At 35.2% G+C, this 20068-nt stretch overlaps 6 protein-coding genes across 6 annotated transcripts; 2 read left to right on the top strand and 4 right to left on the bottom strand.

Moving 5' to 3' along the window:
- Nucleotides 1-23: 23 nt before the first annotated feature.
- On the bottom strand, nt 24-5420 carry FKS3 (putative 1,3-beta-D-glucan synthase; the record flags this gene model as incomplete). The annotated part of the gene is made up of 1 exon (XM_003672018.1): nt 24-5420. One exon carries the CDS (start codon nt 5418-5420, stop codon nt 24-26), a length of 5397 nt encoding a protein of 1798 aa, XP_003672066.1.
- Nucleotides 5421-6230: 810 nt separating this feature from the next.
- On the top strand, nt 6231-7376 carry SCW10 (putative family 17 glucosidase; the record flags this gene model as incomplete). Its single annotated transcript, XM_003672017.1, has 1 exon — nt 6231-7376. The coding sequence occupies one exon, from the start codon at nt 6231-6233 to the stop codon at nt 7374-7376; it is 1146 nt and encodes a 381-aa protein (XP_003672065.1).
- A 372-nt stretch (nt 7377-7748) lies between these two features.
- UBP15 (ubiquitin-specific protease UBP15) lies at nt 7749-11342 on the bottom strand (the record flags this gene model as incomplete). The annotated part of the gene is made up of 1 exon (XM_003672016.1): nt 7749-11342. The coding sequence occupies one exon, from the start codon at nt 11340-11342 to the stop codon at nt 7749-7751; it is 3594 nt and encodes a 1197-aa protein (XP_003672064.1).
- Nucleotides 11343-11756: 414 nt separating this feature from the next.
- YME2 (Yme2p) lies at nt 11757-14282 on the top strand (the record flags this gene model as incomplete). Its single annotated transcript, XM_003672015.1, has 1 exon — nt 11757-14282. The coding sequence occupies one exon, from the start codon at nt 11757-11759 to the stop codon at nt 14280-14282; it is 2526 nt and encodes an 841-aa protein (XP_003672063.1).
- Nucleotides 14283-14521: 239 nt separating this feature from the next.
- On the bottom strand, nt 14522-16696 carry NDAI0I02510 (uncharacterized protein; the record flags this gene model as incomplete). The annotated part of the gene is made up of 1 exon (XM_003672014.1): nt 14522-16696. The coding sequence occupies one exon, from the start codon at nt 16694-16696 to the stop codon at nt 14522-14524; it is 2175 nt and encodes a 724-aa protein (XP_003672062.1).
- A 1919-nt stretch (nt 16697-18615) lies between these two features.
- Nucleotides 18616-19776, bottom strand: NDAI0I02500 (reverse transcriptase/ribonuclease H family protein; the record flags this gene model as incomplete). Its single annotated transcript, XM_003672013.1, has 1 exon — nt 18616-19776. The coding sequence occupies one exon, from the start codon at nt 19774-19776 to the stop codon at nt 18616-18618; it is 1161 nt and encodes a 386-aa protein (XP_003672061.1).
- Nucleotides 19777-20068: the final 292 nt, after the last annotated feature.

Raw genomic sequence — 20068 nt, 5'->3', positions numbered from 1 at the left:
TGTATTATGCAAAATAACCCAGACTAGTTGACCGTCTTAAATACAGGCATGGGTGGAGCGGCCCTCAGAATGGTGGAAGGAGCGTTCGGCCCAGTATCATTATTATCTTGTTTGAAAGGTTGAACGGTATCATGTAAAAATGTAATATTCTCAAAAACTTTTCTTGGTTCAGGGATAAATTTATGTGCAAAGAATGGGACAATAAACAGTGTCAATAATGACAACAAAATAAGTATATACAATAAGAAATACCTTTTGATGATTGAATTCCTTAATTTCTTTTGCTTTTTACTGTAAACTCTCTTATATTTATTTATATGAGTTGGGTTTAACCAAAATAATATCATTGAATGCCAATAATCAATAAATGGGAAGAACAACAAGGGAGTTTGCATGTATAATAAAAAATGTGTTATGAAAAAATCACCAGCAAAAAAACTCGATTCCATAATTTTAACACTAAATTCTCTAAAAGGTTGTAAAATTATCGACCAGCCTAATCCAGTGCTATACCAATTTCCCGTCCACCATGCCAAATGAGATTTATTATTCTTGTATTCCTTTGGTAAAAGTACACTCGTTATCAATTTGAAAATGAAAGTTTGTAAGTTGACTGAAGTGAGCAACAACATTAAAGTGCGGCAAAAACACCATTCTTGAAGAAACCACATAAGTTCAAAATCAATAATATAAATAAGTATCGATAACGCATGGACAACAAATGATATGAATGTACCAATATGGATCTTACAATAGGTGGCTAAAGGTCCAGCAATTAAAGATATGAAGAAAAAAACAATTAAAACAACCATATTAAATAATATCGGTAAAATTGTTACCAAAACTAATCTTGTGATAGAATCCGTTGGTCTTGCCTGCCTGACTCCTGTTTGTGAATTGATAAACATGTATGCTGTGAAATTGAAGAAAAAATAGAAAAATGACATTAGCAACTCAGTAGTTAATACATTCAAGAATCTTATTTTATTGAAACCTCCAGTTCCCTCTTCGGAAGGATCATCAAGTATTTTCCGTTTGTATCCCGTAAATTGACCCCTAGTTATCTTCGTAAAGGTGGACCATGAATTTCTCTTATAGCTGCTGTTCCCTGTAGAAAACCAATGGAAAGTATTTCTATAATCAATGAAGAAATCAGTAAATCTGAATTGGTGTGGATTAAAGATAAATGGGGCAAAACATAATGAAATCACTGTAATCCAAAACCAAAGAAGGGCAGGTTGCCACATTGAAACTGTGCCAAATAGAAGCATAAGGAATATTTGTAAACCACTGTAGATAGAAGTTGTCACATATCGCGAATATAATGTAGCGAAAGGAATCCTGGTTATTGCAAAGCCTCTACCAGTAGATATATATTTGGCTCCACCAAAAGTAATATCAGTAAGCAATGAACTTGAGTATATTTGGCAAACGAAAACCTCGAACAAGGGCGCCAAAGAAATTATATGGAATGTGAACCTCGATAATGACTTCCACAGGCCTTTTTCCAAGAGCTCCTGAATTAGTAATGGGGCAAATGCAATAAAGAAAACAATGAATATTGATAAGACAAATATTGAGACCCAATTTAACGCCGGTTTAATATTTGCACAGCCAAGTGGTTCTTCCAATTTGATAATCGATGCATTTTTGTCGTACATACAAACGATTGTCTCATAATTCAATGAACCTAAATTTAGTAAAGTAAAAAAGAGTTGAATCGACGTTGAGATAAATAGATTGTTCAGATGGAAACCGGGATGTGCATAGAAAAAGGTGAGAAACCTGTCGATAGGAAGTTGTGTCCCAAGATAATAATACTCTCTGGAAAGCAGTTGTTCACCCATACCCGCTCCAATTTTAGTAGTAAAATTCAATATTGAAGAAAATCCAAGATCTCTACCTTTGCCACATTGATAATAATCACTATGTTTTATACGACCACCTCTACAAATTGCATTTATACCTGCGTAGATATCTTCATTTAGATGTAAGCCCTTTTGAGCCTTTGAGATTCCTCCTCTTGTTGTCATAAATATAGCATTGATAAAATCTGGATGACCATAATGTAACTTTCCTCCAATTTCAGCTAAAGTTCTTGCGAATAAAGTGCCAAAAGTTTGTTCTTTACCGGCTGCAATATCCCCTAACACTCCAATGTTTTCGGAAAATATATATTCTCTGGCTCCAACGAAGGCAACGGGAGCTGCTTCTTCGTCATACTCCACCCCAGCAATATAAGGAATAGCAGAATCTATTTCCAATTCTTCGAATTCACTTAAGACAGAGCGAATTTTCAAACATTCCTCTAAATAGTTATCTTGATTTGCATCTATAACCTGAATATACTCACCTCTATAGAAAATAATGGAATGGTTTTGATTATCAGCTTTGCCATCCCCCAGTATGGGATTTCCGGAGAGCTTGATTTTAAAAACTGGTTCGCGAAGCATTGTATCTTCATCCAGTTTGCAGTATCCATTCGTTAGACACGAAAAATAATTACAATCATTACGTTCTTGGTCAAACTCTTCTAGAATATATGAGATATTAATCATTGGATATTTTCTAAGAATAAATTCTGTAGCTTCTAATTCCTCTTCATTGAATTTGGCATATCTTTGCATGGCAACTACCATCTTAAATTTCCGAATGGCCATACTTTCGAATTCATTTTCAATTGCATCGGCATCTGCTCCATATAATGTACAGACTGAAGGATTCTCTGCCTGGTAAAGAAGTTTGATTGCGCTTAAGTAATTCATAAATCCTGAAATTGTACGGTAAAGCGTTTGAGTACGTAAAGATGCCCAGGCTCGTGTACGCATAGTATACAATGCCTCGGTTTTACTGAATCCAAACGCATAAAGTGGTAAGTCTTTAATTTTCTCATTAACCCAGAAAGATTCTCCATTGGTATCTAAAAAAATAGGGTCCACTTTCGAATTCCCAGTGGTATCCGATTCATCTATTTTGCCACTTTCGGTTAGTATAGTAGGATTTAGTAGCTCTTGACTATTATTTAAATTAACCAGACGACGAATTTCTCTTGATGCGATATTATCTGCTTCTAGTTGCTTATCTACCAATTTTGTGTCTCTAATAAAGCACTTCCAATCGGATGGATAGAGTAACTTTAAATATTCGAGAACTGTCATTCTATTACTGAAAGATTCTTCTTTTATTATCTCTTTCAGATTTAATAAGATCTTTTCACCATAATGTGGAATTAATACAGAAAAAGTTGGCATCGATTCAACTAACAAAGGTTCGGTAATAGGTGTCGATAGTGATTGTGCAAAAAATGAGATCCTTCTTTTTGCCTCAGACTTGGCAGGGAAAAAATCAACTGATTTAAAGGTCGAATCATCTTGTGCCACAAAAAATGTTGGTGTTTTAAGGTCTTTGGCATCTACCGTGACGCGATCAGCTTTTTGGTACAGTAATTTCTGGACATGTTCGATAGCTAAAAGATGCTCCCTGTACATAGATATGATAACTGCGTTCCAAATTTCTGACGTCAACTTTTGCGATTTAAGCCTGAAATTCATTTCATTAGTTGCTAGAATTTTTGAGTAGATTCTTTCTGGTAATTTTGAGTAGATATTCTTCCAAGGTGTGAATATAGATGTCCCTAAAGAGAATGATAGAAAAATGGAAAATATACAATTGCATATAATGTACCAAAGGTAAGTATCGAGAAAGAATAGGCCTAGGTCTGCAAATATCATGAGGAGAACAGTTATTTTTGATTGGTACTTGCAAAGCACCGTATTTATCAACTTATCACCATTGCATCTGATATCTAAAATAGATAACACCCTTATTGGATCTCTTAATGATAAGGTCAAAAAGAAATATGACTCGATGTACTTGCAGAGAAACACAAATATCCATAGGCCATATGAAAACCATTTGCTTCTTCCAGATAACTTTGGGAATGAAGCTGTGAAAGTTTGTGACGAGATATATCTTCTTTTTTTTTTATCTTTTTTGAGATATGATCGGAAAAGGCCTCCTAGAGGCATTACTGCGAAGAAAAATGTCGTTCCAATTCCGATTATCAACTGAATAATCGATAAAATAAAGGCGGACTTTGAATAAGTATCTAATTCAAAGAAGCCAAAGGTGTAAACGGAAGGGCCGACATTAATAACTAACAAAAAACTAAGACCAATCATTCTCAAAGTTAAATGTTGAGCACCAGGCCACTCTCGTGGTACAAATTTCCATTCAAAAAGAGTAGCAAATATTTGGACGAGGCATGTTATGGTACCACCAAAGGCAACGGCAGATAATCTTGATTGTGGAGTGGGTCCATTGTTCAATAATTGATTATAATTCTTTGTATAAAAAACGGGAGAGTTGAAAGCTGTAAAAAACCAAAAAGGAGCGAAATGAATTATCCAAAAACGGTTAAAATTTGTGGCGCAATGCATCCAACTTCTTGTCTCAAAATATGTTTTATAAAATACTTTCGACCACTCTACATCTTTGAGGTAGCAATATCTCTCTTGAGGTGGTTTATCAATTAACCGTTCTCCTGAAAAGAGCTTGATCCTTTCTAGACCTTCAGGGTACCAAAATAACTGGTTCATGTCATCATACCCTATTATATTCTTATGATCTTGCTCCTTTCGTACCCAATTTCCTGATGAATTCATTCGAAAACTTTGTTTCCTCATGAAGTTATACAACGGTGTTATAATCTCCTCCAAGTAACATGCCAGTGGCCTGTATTCGGTAACTGGCTGGTTGATTGTATTTGAATCGTAATCCAAAGCACATTTAAAAATAAAGCAAAGACATTCGGGAGCAAATCTAACATTATTTGCTTCACCCCAGCATAATAAATAAAGAGAAAGCTGCCTAACCATTTCATATGAGGAGAGCTGTCTCATTTTAGTTTTCCATTTATAGTCAGCTACTTTCAAATTATTTTTATCCCTTAGTTGTTCTTTGGAGAAAGTCACATGTCGGTGGTTATTTATAAATTCTTGTTCCTTTACTTTCCAATCTTCCAATTGTTGTTTAATCGAAACACCGCGTTTCTTGGCCATTTTCAAATTCCTATTCCGTGATTTCCCAGAGAGCTGCATGTTTTGTATTCCAATTTCTTCATCTAAATCTAATTGGGCAGCAAAGTACCATTTTCTATAATTCGCATGCTCACCGCCAATATAGGAAACGTGTAGTGAAATTAAAGCAGAGAGGGCACCCATTCTACTTGCCCTTGAATCTAATTGTGTCAATAAATGATCCAAGATATTCTCTTTGGAAGATTCCTGGAATCCAAATTTTTTAGTTAAATCATCAAATATGGCCCTTATTTCTTTTCTTGTAACAGGAACTGCTGAATCTTGGGACCACGACGGATAATCAAGGTCCATTAATTGGTCAGGAGTATTTTCATTTTTCATTTTTACAGATAATTGACTTTAATCTGTTTGGTGGTTTTTTTTTTTGTATGATTGTGATGTAAGTGATTTGCCACCCTTTCTTTATGTGGCCAAAGTGTATAGTAAACAAACTGCTCTTCAGCCTACTTTTATTTTAGCCGCCCAGGGTATTCACCGCTGAGAAAGCCTATATACATACTCGTAATACAAATCACGGGTATATTCATTTTTACCAATGCGGGGTACAAAAGAGAATTTCCTAAAAGGGACAAGATTAAGAAAAAGATTTTCTTGGCAAATCCGGGTAACGGTTTTTTTTTTCTTTATTTTTTCCTCTTCTGTCCCTGTTTCGCGTCCAACTTTTCTTTTTTTTCCCTATGTTTTCGTGTAATTTCCCCATAAAGTAACGGAGACTTTGGTGGCCTAAACCTTATGAAACGCCAATTGTCTCGAGGAAAAGGTACGAACCAAAAGAAATGTACGTAGGTGCAACGATTGTAACAGTCGTGTCTCAAGAGCATGGAATGGAGGCTTGCGGTCCTTTTCGTGAGAATTATTTACATCGAAAGTAATATTGTTTAAACTCAGTTTCTGAAGCGTTAGTATAAAGTATGAAACCATCCCTGGGCAGCAGGATTATCTCAGGAAGAGGTATCCTTTCTGTTATATAAACTATAAGATGTACTATAAAATTTTGATTGAATTACCACAATATTCAATAGTTTTATCCTTCATTTAATTTAAAGTTGTTCCTAGATCGAACATCCATTCCTTTATTGTTATTTTGCTTTTTAGAACGTGGGAAAAACAAGAACAAAAGTACTTATCTCAATGCGTTTCCAAACTTTACTTACAGTCGCTTCCTTGGCGTCTAGCATTACAGCTGCGCCAGCACTACAACACCATAAACATAAACGTGATGCAGTTACACAAACTGTTCAAGCACAAGTCACAGTGGTTGTAGGTGCCAATAATGCAGGTGCAGTACTACAAGAAGCTGACGTCCTTGCTCATACTACTAATGCCGCAACAACAACTACTGCTACGCCTGTCGTCGATACACCAACCACGACTACCTCTACTACGAATGTTGCTAACGTTGCAACTACTTCAACTTTGGCACCAAGTCCGGCTTCAACAACTACAACGGATTCCTCTTCCTCTACCTCTTCTTCTGGTTCATCTTCAGGTTCTGACGTTTCTGCGTCCGGATTCAAAGGTATCACTTACTCTCCTTACAACAGTGATGGGTCGTGCAAATCTACGTCACAAGTTGCCTCAGATTTTGCCAAATTATCTGATTACGGCGTGATTAGACTATACGGTGTTGATTGTAATCAAGTTGAAAATGTTCTACAAGCTAAATCATCTAGTCAGAAACTTTTCCTAGGTATTTACTACGTTGACCAAATTCAATCCGGTGTTGATACTATCAAGAATGCTATCAGCACTTACGGTTCCTGGAATGATGTTACTACTGTCTCGATCGGTAACGAATTAGTTAATGGTGGCCAAGCTACTGCATCTCAGGTCGGTTCTTACATTTCAACAGGTAGATCTGCTTTAACTTCAGCTGGATACACAGGTCCAGTTGTTTCCGTCGATACATTTATTGCCGTTATCAATAACCCTGAACTATGTAACTACTCTGATTATATGGCCGTCAATGCCCATGCTTACTTTGATCAAAACACTGCGGCCGCTGATTCTGGTACATGGCTTTTGAACCAAATTCAAAGAGTATGGACTGCTTGTGATGGTAAAAAAGATGTCGTCATTACTGAATCTGGATGGCCAACAAAGGGTGAAACTTATGGTCTTGCTGTTCCATCTACTGAGAATCAAGAAGCTGCTATTTCTTCTATTAAGAACTCCTGTGGTTCCTCGACTTTCTTATTCAACGCTTACAACGATTTATGGAAGGCAGATGGTGAATATGGTGTAGAAAAATACTGGGGTGTTTATGGTGATGCTTGAACTCACTCATATTGCCTTGCGTCCTCTGTTTTTCACCATTGTTTATATTAGTTTTACATATTGTAGGTTATTTAGATACTTTATGAAAATGAAACTAAACATATAACATACTTTGCATTTTTAAAACATTATTCATAACTAAAACTTTCCAACTTATTTTTCATACAACTTGTAGAGTCCTTTTGTTTCGAATATATTTGGGAAACAAACTGAGTTTATAAAGAAGGGGTTGCCATATAAAGTGTTAAATATAGACTTAATTAATGGTTGGGTATAATGTGTGCGTTTCATCTAAAAAAAATTATATATTCCACTTACTTCTTATGAATTTTTATCCCGTAGAGATTTTTGAGGTTGTCGATGCTTAAAGGTTTAGTTCTTAATTACCATTGGTCTATCATAAACGTTGTGAGAGCGCAGCCTGTCAGGATGATCCAGGTAAATGCAGTCTAAATTATTCATAACGTTGTAAAGAACGAGCTTTTCTAGGTCTGTATCATTAAACATTTCCAAGGATTTAAATTCTGTACCATTAGCAGTTGTGAAAGAAATGCCTAACTTGATTTTTGAAAATTCTTTTTGGCCTAGTCCAAACTTTATATGAAGTCGTTCTCTGGTTTTCAGAAATGATTCAGCAGGGATTAAGTTGAATATAAAGGAAATCCCATGTTTATTATCTATTTCCTTAAAGTATTGTGTCACGACAACTAATTTACCATCAATTTTACCCATGGGATTACTTTTATCGGTATTGGTTGCTATTTCAAAACGGCGCGTCTCAAAAGCCCTCTCTGCAGGATGTTCATAACTATCCATTTCCACATCAGAATTTAACTCTTTGAAAAGCTTGACTTCGTCCGGAAGAACTCTCCCAAATAAAAAGGAGCCCCTTGATATCTCATAGAATGTTTGCGTCTCAGTCAAGATGGTTTTAAACTGGAAATTTGAGTTGGTCCAGATTAAAATATTATCCTTTTCTTGATCAGTGAATCCAATTTTATTTTGGATTTTATCTAAAAATTTCTTTATCGTCAGATCATTAGAAACTTCGAATTCGAAACTTTGATAATGAATGTAACTGTTCTTCAACCAATAGAATTTAATTGGTCTTAAACGTTCTAGATCTTTTAAAGGTATCGAAAGGATTTCATATTCAAAAGGTGGGATTGATTTGCAGTTATAGTCTTTTGTTAAGTATTCATTTAAGGAGGATTTGGATTTCAACGCGTATCTTTCATTGCCATATATGACAAATATTTTCAAGTACTCAGGATCAACTTCTAGGTAATTTGATATAACTTTAATCAAATTATCATAGGGTGTATATGCATCTATCCAAAACTCAAACGATTTTTCTTCTGAGTTCTCTATCACATATTCCTCGCTCTTTTGCAAGCTTTTGGTAAATTTTAATTTAATTCTATGCCTCAAATATCCATAAAAATCTTGAACAGTTTGATAATCAGGGAAAATACCAGGTGACTTCGAACCTGGAAGTTGGAAGCAAAGTATATCACCTGTTATGAGACTACAATCGTACGCCTTGGATTCTAACACCACGGCATCGATTGAATCAGGATGTATTTCCTCAGTTAATGGGATCGCTGACCCGACATCAAAAATATCTGATAGTAACTGGCTTAACGAGCTGAGGTAGTCTATTTGGTTTATTATGCAGTGGCCAAAGCCTGAGATACGTTGGGTTGAGGCGTCAAACTTTTTAATAAATAGCAAAATATGGGAATCCATGTCCTCCTTGTCTTTAGACGGTGTTGGTATTTGTTCAGTTGGTACTATCGTCTCTAATTGTGTCCGCATGAAATTAATTAGTTCGCCATTCAATATTTGGAACGGTAACAGTTTCTGTTTTTGTAACGAATGGAGGTAATGTAGCTCTAGATACGGCTCTTCAGCGAAGATATTCAAAGGCGTTTGTTGTGCTTCGTCACCTACCAAGAGAAGCTCATCTAGCGGTTTATCGAATGCTTCTGTTGGAATAGGATCAGATACACGCAATGTACTATTCCTTCTATAATCTAGTCTCCAAAGTCTTACTTCTCTGCTTAGAGGTATCTCTAATGCCACCTTTACCTTCTTGAAAAAGTCAGCTAAAGTAGTCTTCCTTGTAATCTTCAATAGTATAGGTTGTTCTTTACCATCATTCAAATCTTCATTGAGTGGACCCGTTATACTATTGACTGAGGTCATATCAAAGCCTTCGTAGCTAATAAAACTTGAAATGGAATGAATATTTATCTTTAAGAACAAATGTGCTTCCCTAATCTCTTTCTCTTGTGCTTCCTTTTCTTGCAGATCTTTCTTAACTCTGGTGACAACATGTGCTGGGACGTCTAGCTCTGTGACTGGTTGTAATAGTTCTTCTTCTTTGTCTTTTCTGATATAAACCAACATGTATGCACTTGTATGACGCGTAATTAAATAATCTTCATATTGTTCTCTTGTCATACACTTAAGATCGTCTTCAGACCTTCTATCTAATCCAAAATTTTCTTCAAAAACTTGCTTTTTGGTAACTTTCCAAACTTTTTCGTCATCAAATCGATACCATTGATCTTCTAAGTCTGGTTTAATCATTGCATAATAATGCCCAGTAGATATGTCACCAGTGTGGACAAGGACACCATGTAAGTTATATATACAAGGTTCGTTATTTGATCCATCCTCCTTTTTTTCCATGTACGGCGAGGTATCAAAAGATTCAGGAAACTCATACCTATCGTTGATTTTGATTAATTGATCGAAATTGAAATCGTACTCGAATCTTTTCAATTGTAGATGTAAAATTGGTGGGAACGATTCAAATATCACACCTTTTTCAGCATCTTGTAAACCAAAATCCTGTGCAGCATATTGGTTTTCACCGTTCATAAGTTCTATTTCAATATAATTTTCGAAAGAATCTTTTAGACATTTCAAGTTTTTCACATTCAATTGCAAATCCCAAAAATCCTCCACTCTAGATGATTCATATTCAACATTAACACATTTGATGTAACTTTTCATTTTCCCAACAAATAATTCACTCAATTTTCCTTCCACTGGTGTTCCTAGCATTCTGTTTTCTAATCTATCCATTAAGATACGATTCAACTCTTGAACATCATGTTGGGTGAAAGCTTCTGCACTATCCCATCCAAATGATCTTGTTAATTCTAAAGTATCCAATGGAATCTGAGAGACTTGTAGCTGGTAGAATGCGCGTTGCAGTGCTAATGGAACGCTACTATTAGGGGTTTCACTTTCTGTTGGAATTTTATAGACCAATTTTCTGAAGTATTTAGTGAAGAAATAAGATTGCAAAAGAGAATTCAAATAACAGGTGGCACCTTGATTTCTGAATCCAACATAACCAGTAACTTTTTTAGAGTCGTAATTCATGAAATTATGCCATAGAACGCCAGTAGTATCTTTTAATATTCTCACATATGCCGATATATGTAACTTACCGTCTTTGAGATACCCTGATTTGGAATTTCTTGATGGATACTTCAAATGATTTAAATCTAGTAAATTAGCGAACCCCCAATCTGTATCAACAGAGTTAAATCTATGATGGGATCGGTTAACTAAATTGATGGCTGTATCCTCTCCAGGTTTAGATAAAACTACAGCGAATTGAGCACAACAATACCAATCAGCGTCGGCATTTTCCAGTTCGCCTGTTTCTTCATTCTGAATCTGCTTTGGATGTGGTTCAACATATACTGCCAGTCCTTTATTATGGTTCCCCTGTGGGAATAGCAATATATCCCACTCGAAATCACCTATTTTCACCCTTGGAGATGAATATTTATTTTCTGATAAAGCGAACCAATCCTCAATTTCCCATGTGAAAGTCCCCTCAATGGCAGTTTCTAATTCATCATTATTTTTGGGAAGTATCTCATTGAATGTTTTATGGAAGGCGATATTATCAATGATGGTTCCTGTAACTTTCGTGTTCATTATAGTTTTTTCTAGTCCTTTCAACTCGGCTTTCTTTCGGTTTTTTATATGTATAAAAGTTGATCGATAGAGAGATTAATTGGTAATTTAATAGATTCTTATATCGACTATCTCTCCCCTTCTTTTACTTATCTAAGATCAGACCAATTGATTATCTTGCCCTCTTACTGTTTTCTACTTTACTCTAGTTTACAGAATGGGATCGTCCCCTCCTTTAAAATGGATAGTCCGAAATGGCGTTATTAAGATCAGGGACACCTACCCGGGTAATTTACAAGAGAGCAGATATCGAATGAGAACGAGAATACTTGAATGGAGAGATAAACCCAGTGGAATCGAGGTGTTGTCTCATTGAATTATTTAAAAGCAATTCATAATCAAATACTATATGAGGAGTGTCCGCAGTTATACATAATGTTACCACTAAAAACTATCCAGAGAAGTGCGATTCCTGCACATACGCCTCGAATAATGAACGCATCTCTATTACGTAGATTCGGAACTACTCCATACTCCTGCTCCTCATTGTGGTCCTCTTTCACATCCATGTATGGATTTGTAGGGAATGCAAGAAGGTATGTTTCTACTGAAATTCAAGAAAAGGACCAACAAGCTGGTGAATCAAGCACTGCCACGGATACGGGGATCATTCATAAAACTGAACAAGAAACACTAGTATATTTCGATAATGTCTATCCACGAGCAACATCGATATGGAACCCTACCCTTTGGTATAATTTACTACTGACGAATCAATCTCGTGAGGCTGTTAGAGCTAAAATACAAAATTATGCGAGTCCCGTGAGTAATCCAATCCATGGGTTGAGGTTACGTTCAACCATTCCCGTGAAGAGAGACGGGGGTGTCTTTGCTACGTTTTTAATCCCAGAAAGATATACGAAAGCTGAAGTCAATGCTAAGATTCAACAAAACACGGCTAATGAATCATCGCATTCTTTACTGTCTTATTTCACAAAAGCTACAGCATTCCCGGTGAAGGGGACTCCCTGGATTGAAGACTTGAGGAGATTGCCCAATACTACCATAACAGTCAAATTTCAAGGTCCTGCGTTAACTGAAGAAGAAATGTACTCGTTGTTTAGAAGATACGGTACGATTATTGACATCTTCCCAGCAACAGCATCCGTTCCTTATGCTCAAGTTAAATATAAATCTTACAGAGGTGCGATATGTGCAAAAAATTGTGTTTCTGGTATTGAAATTAGAAATACTGTCATTCACATTCAATATGATAAAGTGATAAAAGCACATTTTTTCGGTAAGTTTTTCGTCAATCATACAAGAATTGCCGTTCCTGTCTTGATTGCATTGTTATCATTCTTAGCTGTCTTAGTTTTTGACCCAATTAGAGAATTTTTTATTGAACAAAAGATTACTCACAAATACTCATTAAATATGGGAAATCCAGTCCTGAAAAGATTGAGAAATTTTACCAATACGACAGTGTCATCTTTCAAACATTACTTAGGAAAAAATGAAAGTGAAAATCAAGCAGAAGAACATCTTTGGGAAGAACGTATTGAGAAAGTTAATGATTTGAAAATGTGGCTTGAAGAAAATATCAATACCTTTGTCATTGTGAGAGGCCCAAGAGGTACAGGGAAACACGATTTGGTAATGCAGCATACTTTAAATAATAGAGAAAACGTTTTATATTTAGACTGTGATAAGATTATCAAATCAAGAACAGATGCTAAATTCTTAAGAAATGTGGCATCACAGTTGGGTTATTTCCCCATTTTCCCCTGGATTGACTCTGTAACCAGCGTTATAGATTTAATGGTACAAGGGTTAACTGGTCAAAAGACAGGCTTATCAGAAACTAAAGAGACACAATTTAGAAATATGTTAACCACAACAATGATGTCCTTAAGACGTATCGCGTTGAGAGGCTATAAACCTGTACTTAGAAATGGTGATGAAACCATAAATGTTAAAGAGGAGGATTATTTACAGCAACACCCGGAAGAAAAACCTGTCATTGTATTAGATAGTTTCGAAGGTAAATCAGAAATTAATGGATTTGTCTATAAAGAATTAGCAGATTGGGCGGCAATGCTTGTTCAAACAAATGTCGCTCATGTTATATTTTTAACTGAAACAATCGCATCTAATCAGCAACTTGCCGATTCATATCCAAACCAAGTATTCAAAACTTTGATATTAAACGATGCATCTAAAGAAAATTCAAGAAATTATGTTCTGTATAGATTACAAGAAAAGAAAGAAGACAACGGAAATGATGAAGAGGAAATCATACCAGAAAAAATGGAAAAATTAACATTATCTCCAACTGAGTTACATGAAATTGATGAAGCCTTAGAGCCATTAGGAGGAAGAATGTTAGATCTTCAAGCTTTTGTCAGACGTGTTAAATCAGGTGAACAGCCAAGGGAAGCCCTAGAAAAAATGGTAGAACAGGCGTCAGAACAAATCACACAGATGTTTTTAAGTGATAAGATTGATAGTTTAAAAAGTGCTCAAGCTTGGGAATTGATTACTTTATTGAGTGAACGCCCCATTTTACCCTTCCATGATATTATTTTCCGTCCATTATTTAAAGCTGCTCCAGAACTTGGAATTTTAGAGCTGGAAAATAATGGATTGATTACAGTTTCAAGAGATCGTGGGGTTTTGCAAGAAATATATCCAGCCAAACCGCTTTATAGGGCTGCTTTCTCCTATCTTAAAAATGATTCCAGATTGGCCAAAGTTTTAAAAACACGTTATTTACTAAAAGTCATCAGTTTCGAAACGGGAAGAATTAGAAAATGGGAAGAAGAATTACGTCCATTAGGAAAAATTAGCGATCAAAAACTATTCAAGAGTAGGTTAGATTATCTCTCCGGTAAAATAGGTGCAAGTAGTGCTGTCATCTCAAACTGCGAAGCAGAAATAAAAGAATTATCCAAAGATTGAAGTTCGAGAACTATAAGACATTTACCTATTTAAAAGAGATAAAAGCCTTTGTGCATTTATATTACATGCCAATTAAGTAATTTAATATTCTATAAGAGGAAAAAGAAATTTTTAAAAGTTTATATTTTTTATTTCCATTGTCATTATCATTATGTAGATTAGTATAAAGAGAGTAGAGAAACGTTTCCTTAGGAATTGTTCGGCTCTTAAATTATCCGCAGGCGATAAGAAAAAAAAATTCAGCTATTCTTTGGTTGAGATTCCTTACCTTTCTCTTTAGATTCGTCAGTTTTTTTTTGTTCCTTTACGTTCTTATCGTGCTCTTTACCGTATCGGTCACATTCTCTGAGTACCCCTGTTACTACACAATTCGTTGTTTTATCTATAATTGATCTGGAATCCTCATTTATATCGAATTCTTCATTCATTGGTTTGTCATTATATATGCCCAGCACAAAATTCAAGACACCTTTCAAAGTAAGAACTTTAGTCACTACATCCGATTCACTAACGGCTATTCCCATATAATCTTCAAATTTTTTCGTTTCAAGGTCTTGACTTGTAACTTCCCAAAAGGAAATTGAGTTCGGATTTAAGATGTTACCGGAGTCACAATTAGATCCCTCTTCTTCCCAAGAAAGAACTTCGATATTGAAATCCATTGATGGGACTATAGCAGATTGGTAATAAACACCATTTGATTCTACCAAGACGCTTAACATTGGCCTATAGAAACCTCCACCACAACCACAAAATCCTAAATGAACTTTAGGAAACCCAACCCAAACTTGTTTATTCTTTACTTTAGGTAGAATAGCAGGCAAGGGAACATATTGAGTTGCACCTCTCATATTTCCAAATTTCTGACCTTCATTTGCACCATTAGTTACAGCTTCAAAATCCATTTTACATTCTCCATCATCTAATGAACATTTCATAATTTCCAATGGGGCAAATGAATAAATGAAATGAATACTTCCCCTAGAAAATGAATTATCTTTGACATTTTGATGGAAGAATGGAGCCCAATTTTTTTCTACATCATTTAGCTTCCTACCATTTAGGTTAAATTTTAACATTGGACTGGTTTTCCTATGTGGTAAATAAGCATACATAGGTCTATTATTAGCTTTATGGTCTTGCATATTGAAAAATATTATTGGTTCTTCAATATTAGCTGTTTTCCTAAGGATAACATGGGGATCTTCTGGTCCACTTAACATACCGGAGGAATCAAACTCAATATCCAAGACAGTAGGATAGGTAATATAATAATGGGATAATACCTTCTCTCTTCTTTCTTTAGCTTTAAGTTTTGTCTTAACGTTATCTAATATACAAAAGTTATAAGCCTTTTCATCGTTTTTCAAATGATCACATTGGTTTAAGCCAAATTCTTTATCTAATTTATTTAATTCACTTTGGAAGTTTTTAGGAACTTTAATATCAACGAATGGGATTTTCTTCCCTTTCAATTCGTTCCAATTCTTATCAAATGCTTGTGCTCTAATAAGTGAAATTCTTGAGGCAGTTTTATGACCTGATGGACTATAAAACACCCTTGAATAAACGACATAACATTGTTCTTTTTCAAGCCACAAAGGAGCACCACCAAATTTAGACCAATATTTTGTTATAATTTCCTCCTCTGACATATCTTTATCTTTATTACTCTTGATTAATTTAGAAATGTGATCATTTTTCGCAATTAAGTCGCGTCTCATTTGAATTAAATCATCAGTTAAAGCCTTTTTCAATTTAGAATTTTCAATGGTAATGTTATAAGCTAGATCACCACAATCGATTAATGACTCATAAGTTTCTTCTGTGTTAAGATTCAGTTTTGTTAAATCTTTTTCATTATCATCATTTTTATGGTTTTTCCCCTTCGTCTTGGAATATTGTTTTTTGAACTTATCGAAATCTAGATTCTCTGCATAGGCAGTTAAATTATTTGATTCGTATTCCTGTCTGAATATATCTTCAGTCAAAGGTGTATCAGCCCATGGTTTATAGAGTAAAGTTTGTGAGACATCGATATTATTCAAATCCTTAATGGAGTCCACATTTTTCTGATTATAAATTTTGGAATAATAATTATAAGTCAACTTTTTCATTGTTTCAGAAGTACCAGCTTTTCTAGTTGATATTGTTATTATTGAAATTATTAAAAGTGTAACACATACTCTGTATATGATTTCCTTTTTCGTAGCACCCGTTATTCGTGTGATGAAATATTGTAGATATCTTCTTAATCCATTGATAACTCTGGAAGATCTCAGGTAGTGTGGAATGGATGTAAGCTTGTCCTTAACCGAAGGTTTATGCTGTTGGATGGAAGAAAGAAGCGACGTATTTCCTCTTTCTTCATCCTCGTTATAATCTTCCAATTCAAGGCTTGAATCCTCTGACATTATCTATATTTTGTGATCTTTTTTTTTTATTTACAAATATTTACTGGTTCTATCTGGTAGGGATGCCTAATATAGTTTTTAGCTTTCTAAATTTGTGGGTGAAATTTTTTTACATGTATCTCTATTACTGGACCCCTGTTCCCAATCTGGTGCGAACATATATTGACGTTAATTTTTTGCAGTCAGCACAGGTACGTACGTATGTATCGATGAAATTATAATTGAAAATAAGGGAGAGCAATGTTGCCGAAATAGTTTTAGGAGAGGGGAAAGGTCAAACGTAGTATTTTATTGTAGAATTCCAAGCTAATATGCAATAAGGCTAAAAAAACAATATACATAGATTAGTAATATATAGCCCGCGGATCAGGAAACGCTTACTCTCTTATTAGTACAAAGAAGGGAACAGAAGAAAAGCATTTACTGATCAAGTTAGCTGATGATGGAGACTTTCTGGCGACTTGTAGTTGGCGAAGACTACTGAAATACCTTTTCATTTGGAAACAGATATGACAAATAATTTAATAACTTTTGAATGATAAGATGAGAATGGACATTAAACGGGGGAATGAATAGTCCGTAGTGGTTTTCTTATTCGTAGTGGAGAAGTTTTGTAGGGGAACAATGGATTTTTAAGAACTAAGAATGTTTTAATTTCAAAGAATTCTTTGTGAGCTTCCTGCAAATTGGAAAAAAAGGTTGAAAAAGGTGCCTAAGTAAGAAAGAAACAAGGCGCCATAATTGAAATTCTTTCGAAACGTCTGGTAGAGGAAGTATTGTGCGCAGTGGTCCGCAACTTATAAGTTCTTTTTTTATTAATTCTTTAATTTCTAGACATTTCTTTTATTTACCTTAGTATGAATTGCATACTAGAAATACCATCATCAATTACAATATATTTACAACCTTCTCGGTGTCGTAGAAGCGGTGTTGACCTCCGCTCCCTTTGTTATCAGCCTTAGGTTCCACATGTGGGACACATTTCCGTGGAGTTCACAGCCAAAGTATCAACCTATTTCCCTAATATGCATAAGAAACATAGTTAAGTTTTTAATGCTAGCATTTTGAATGTATTTCCTGAATTTTGATGAACCTGGATAATAAATTAGGTTTTTTCAGCTTGAAAGAACCTTATAATAAAAACCAGGATTATGCACGGAAATTCGAGACTCTATATGTGTATAATGTACTTGGTTATTACCAGGTATTTTTTTATGGAAAGTAACAAACAAGAATTTATAGGTTATATGAGATTCCTTGGTAAAAAGATATAAATAATATTTTCCGTGAATAGATTCTACGTATATATAAAAGGGCCCTGAGGGTTGAATTCCTGTCGGATGTCCCCATAATATTTGAGCTCGTTTATCTTTGGATATGTTGTAAATTACTACAACTTGTAGTTGAAAGTAGGGGTGGGCCAATGTCTCTTGCGAAACCACGTAAATATCTACTGAAATTTATATTAATTACTGTCGTTTTAATTCAAAGAAACTTAACTTAACTTAACTTAACTTGAAGGGTAAATAACACGCGGCGCGCGCCGTGGGGGTTCCCCATGTCTGGTTCATTCTACTCTTCAATTACCTGCTCCAATTAATGGACGATTCAAGTACTCAATTGCTTGCTGAAAACTTACGCTAGTAACAACCACAGGCATTGGGATACATTCCTACCACAGATTGAATTTGTTTATAACTCCACCCCGAATAGGTTAACTGGTTGCTCCCCATTTGAAACTGATCTTGGTTTCCTACCATCCACTCCGGAAATCAACACAACAAAAGAATTAGACGCTCGTCATTTTGGTACGGTCGACTTTGTTACACACCTCAAAGTCATCACTTTACAAACACAAGACCTTCTCCAAGGGAGACAGGCAGAAATGGAACTTAATAACAACAAGACGAGAAAGAAAGTTATTTTGAAATTGGTGAATTTGCCCTTCTACATCGTGATAATTGTAATTTTTTTCTATATTTCTTTAACGCATTTTGGAATTGTGGTGGGACCTTATCTGATGTAATAACATTTAAGTAGAATAAAACAGCAGCAGTAAGTGGGTCATGTAAGTAATCATCAAACCATAACGTATGGTCGATTTGTAAGCCTTCTGAAATAGCAGATACCGTATATTCAGCACGCGATAGAGCGTCTGCAACAACATTGTCAGGACCGGCAAGGTATTGTAATTCAAAGTCATATTCAGCAAGTTCGTCTAACCAACGTAAAACAAGTCGAGTAGGTTCTTTGATTTTTTGTACCGATAACAAACTAATATGGTCAGTTCGTACAATAAAATGTATACCATGTAGCATGTACCTGAAATGATTTAGGGCCTCTACAATACCTAATAACTCTAATTCCCCAGCTGGATACCTTTGTTGTGCACCATGTAATGATTTCGAGAAATAACCCACTACACCTAATAACTTGTTATCTTTATCAACTTCTTTTAATACAGCACCAACACCAGTTTTTGAAGCATCTGTTGTCAACCTATACCGACCGTCTGATTTGAATGTGACTAGTACTGGGTTGTCACTTAAATAGTTCTTGAGGCTTTTGAAAGCGGTATTTTGTTTTTCTAACCACTTTGACTTCTCTTGGATGAATTCTTGAATAGGTTGTGTAACTGTAGAGCAATTTGGAATAAAACGTTTATAATAATTGATCATACCTATAAACCTCTGAACTTGCTTGACTGTCTTTGGGCTTGGGAATTGGTCAATAGCTTGACATTTAGTGACGAGTGGTGAGATTTTATTTGGCGATATAATATATCCTAGGAATTCAACAGTGTCTCCAGCAAATAAACATTTTTTCTTTTTAACAATTAGTTCTTCTTTCTTTAACCTATACAAAACTTTGTCTAAATGTTTCCAATGTTCTTCCTTAGTTCTTGAAAAAATTAATATATCATCTAAATAGACACAGACATACTTTAAATCACGGAACAGGTCAGACATATATCTTGCAAAGGTACTTGGAGCATTAACTAGACCAAAAGGCATGACAGTATATTCATATTTACCATCAGGTGTAACGAAAGCGGTCTTGAATTGATCTTCCTCCCTCATCGGGATTTGATGGTATCCACTGTGTAGATCTAGTGTCGTAAAAACGGAAGCATCACCTATTTTGGGTAATAAAATATCGATGCGAGGAAAAGGAAACCGGTCTTAAACAGTAACTTTATTCAGTGCTCGGTTCGGTGCGGTTTCAGTGGCGAGATACTAAAGTTGAAAACTTAATATAATGACTTGTAGTGGAAGCTACTTCTTAAGTATGCGAGTATCTGATTAGTTCAATTATCGTTATTCTTCTTGTCCTATTTAGTATATAATTATAAACATATATAATTATTAAGGA

This window comes from Naumovozyma dairenensis, chromosome 9 (genome assembly GCF_000227115.2).
Source record: "Naumovozyma dairenensis CBS 421 chromosome 9, complete genome".
Lineage (NCBI taxonomy): Eukaryota > Fungi > Ascomycota > Saccharomycetes > Saccharomycetales > Saccharomycetaceae > Naumovozyma > Naumovozyma dairenensis.
Note: the sequence above shows the minus strand (reverse complement) of the source record. Positions and strands in the feature narration are given on the sequence as shown.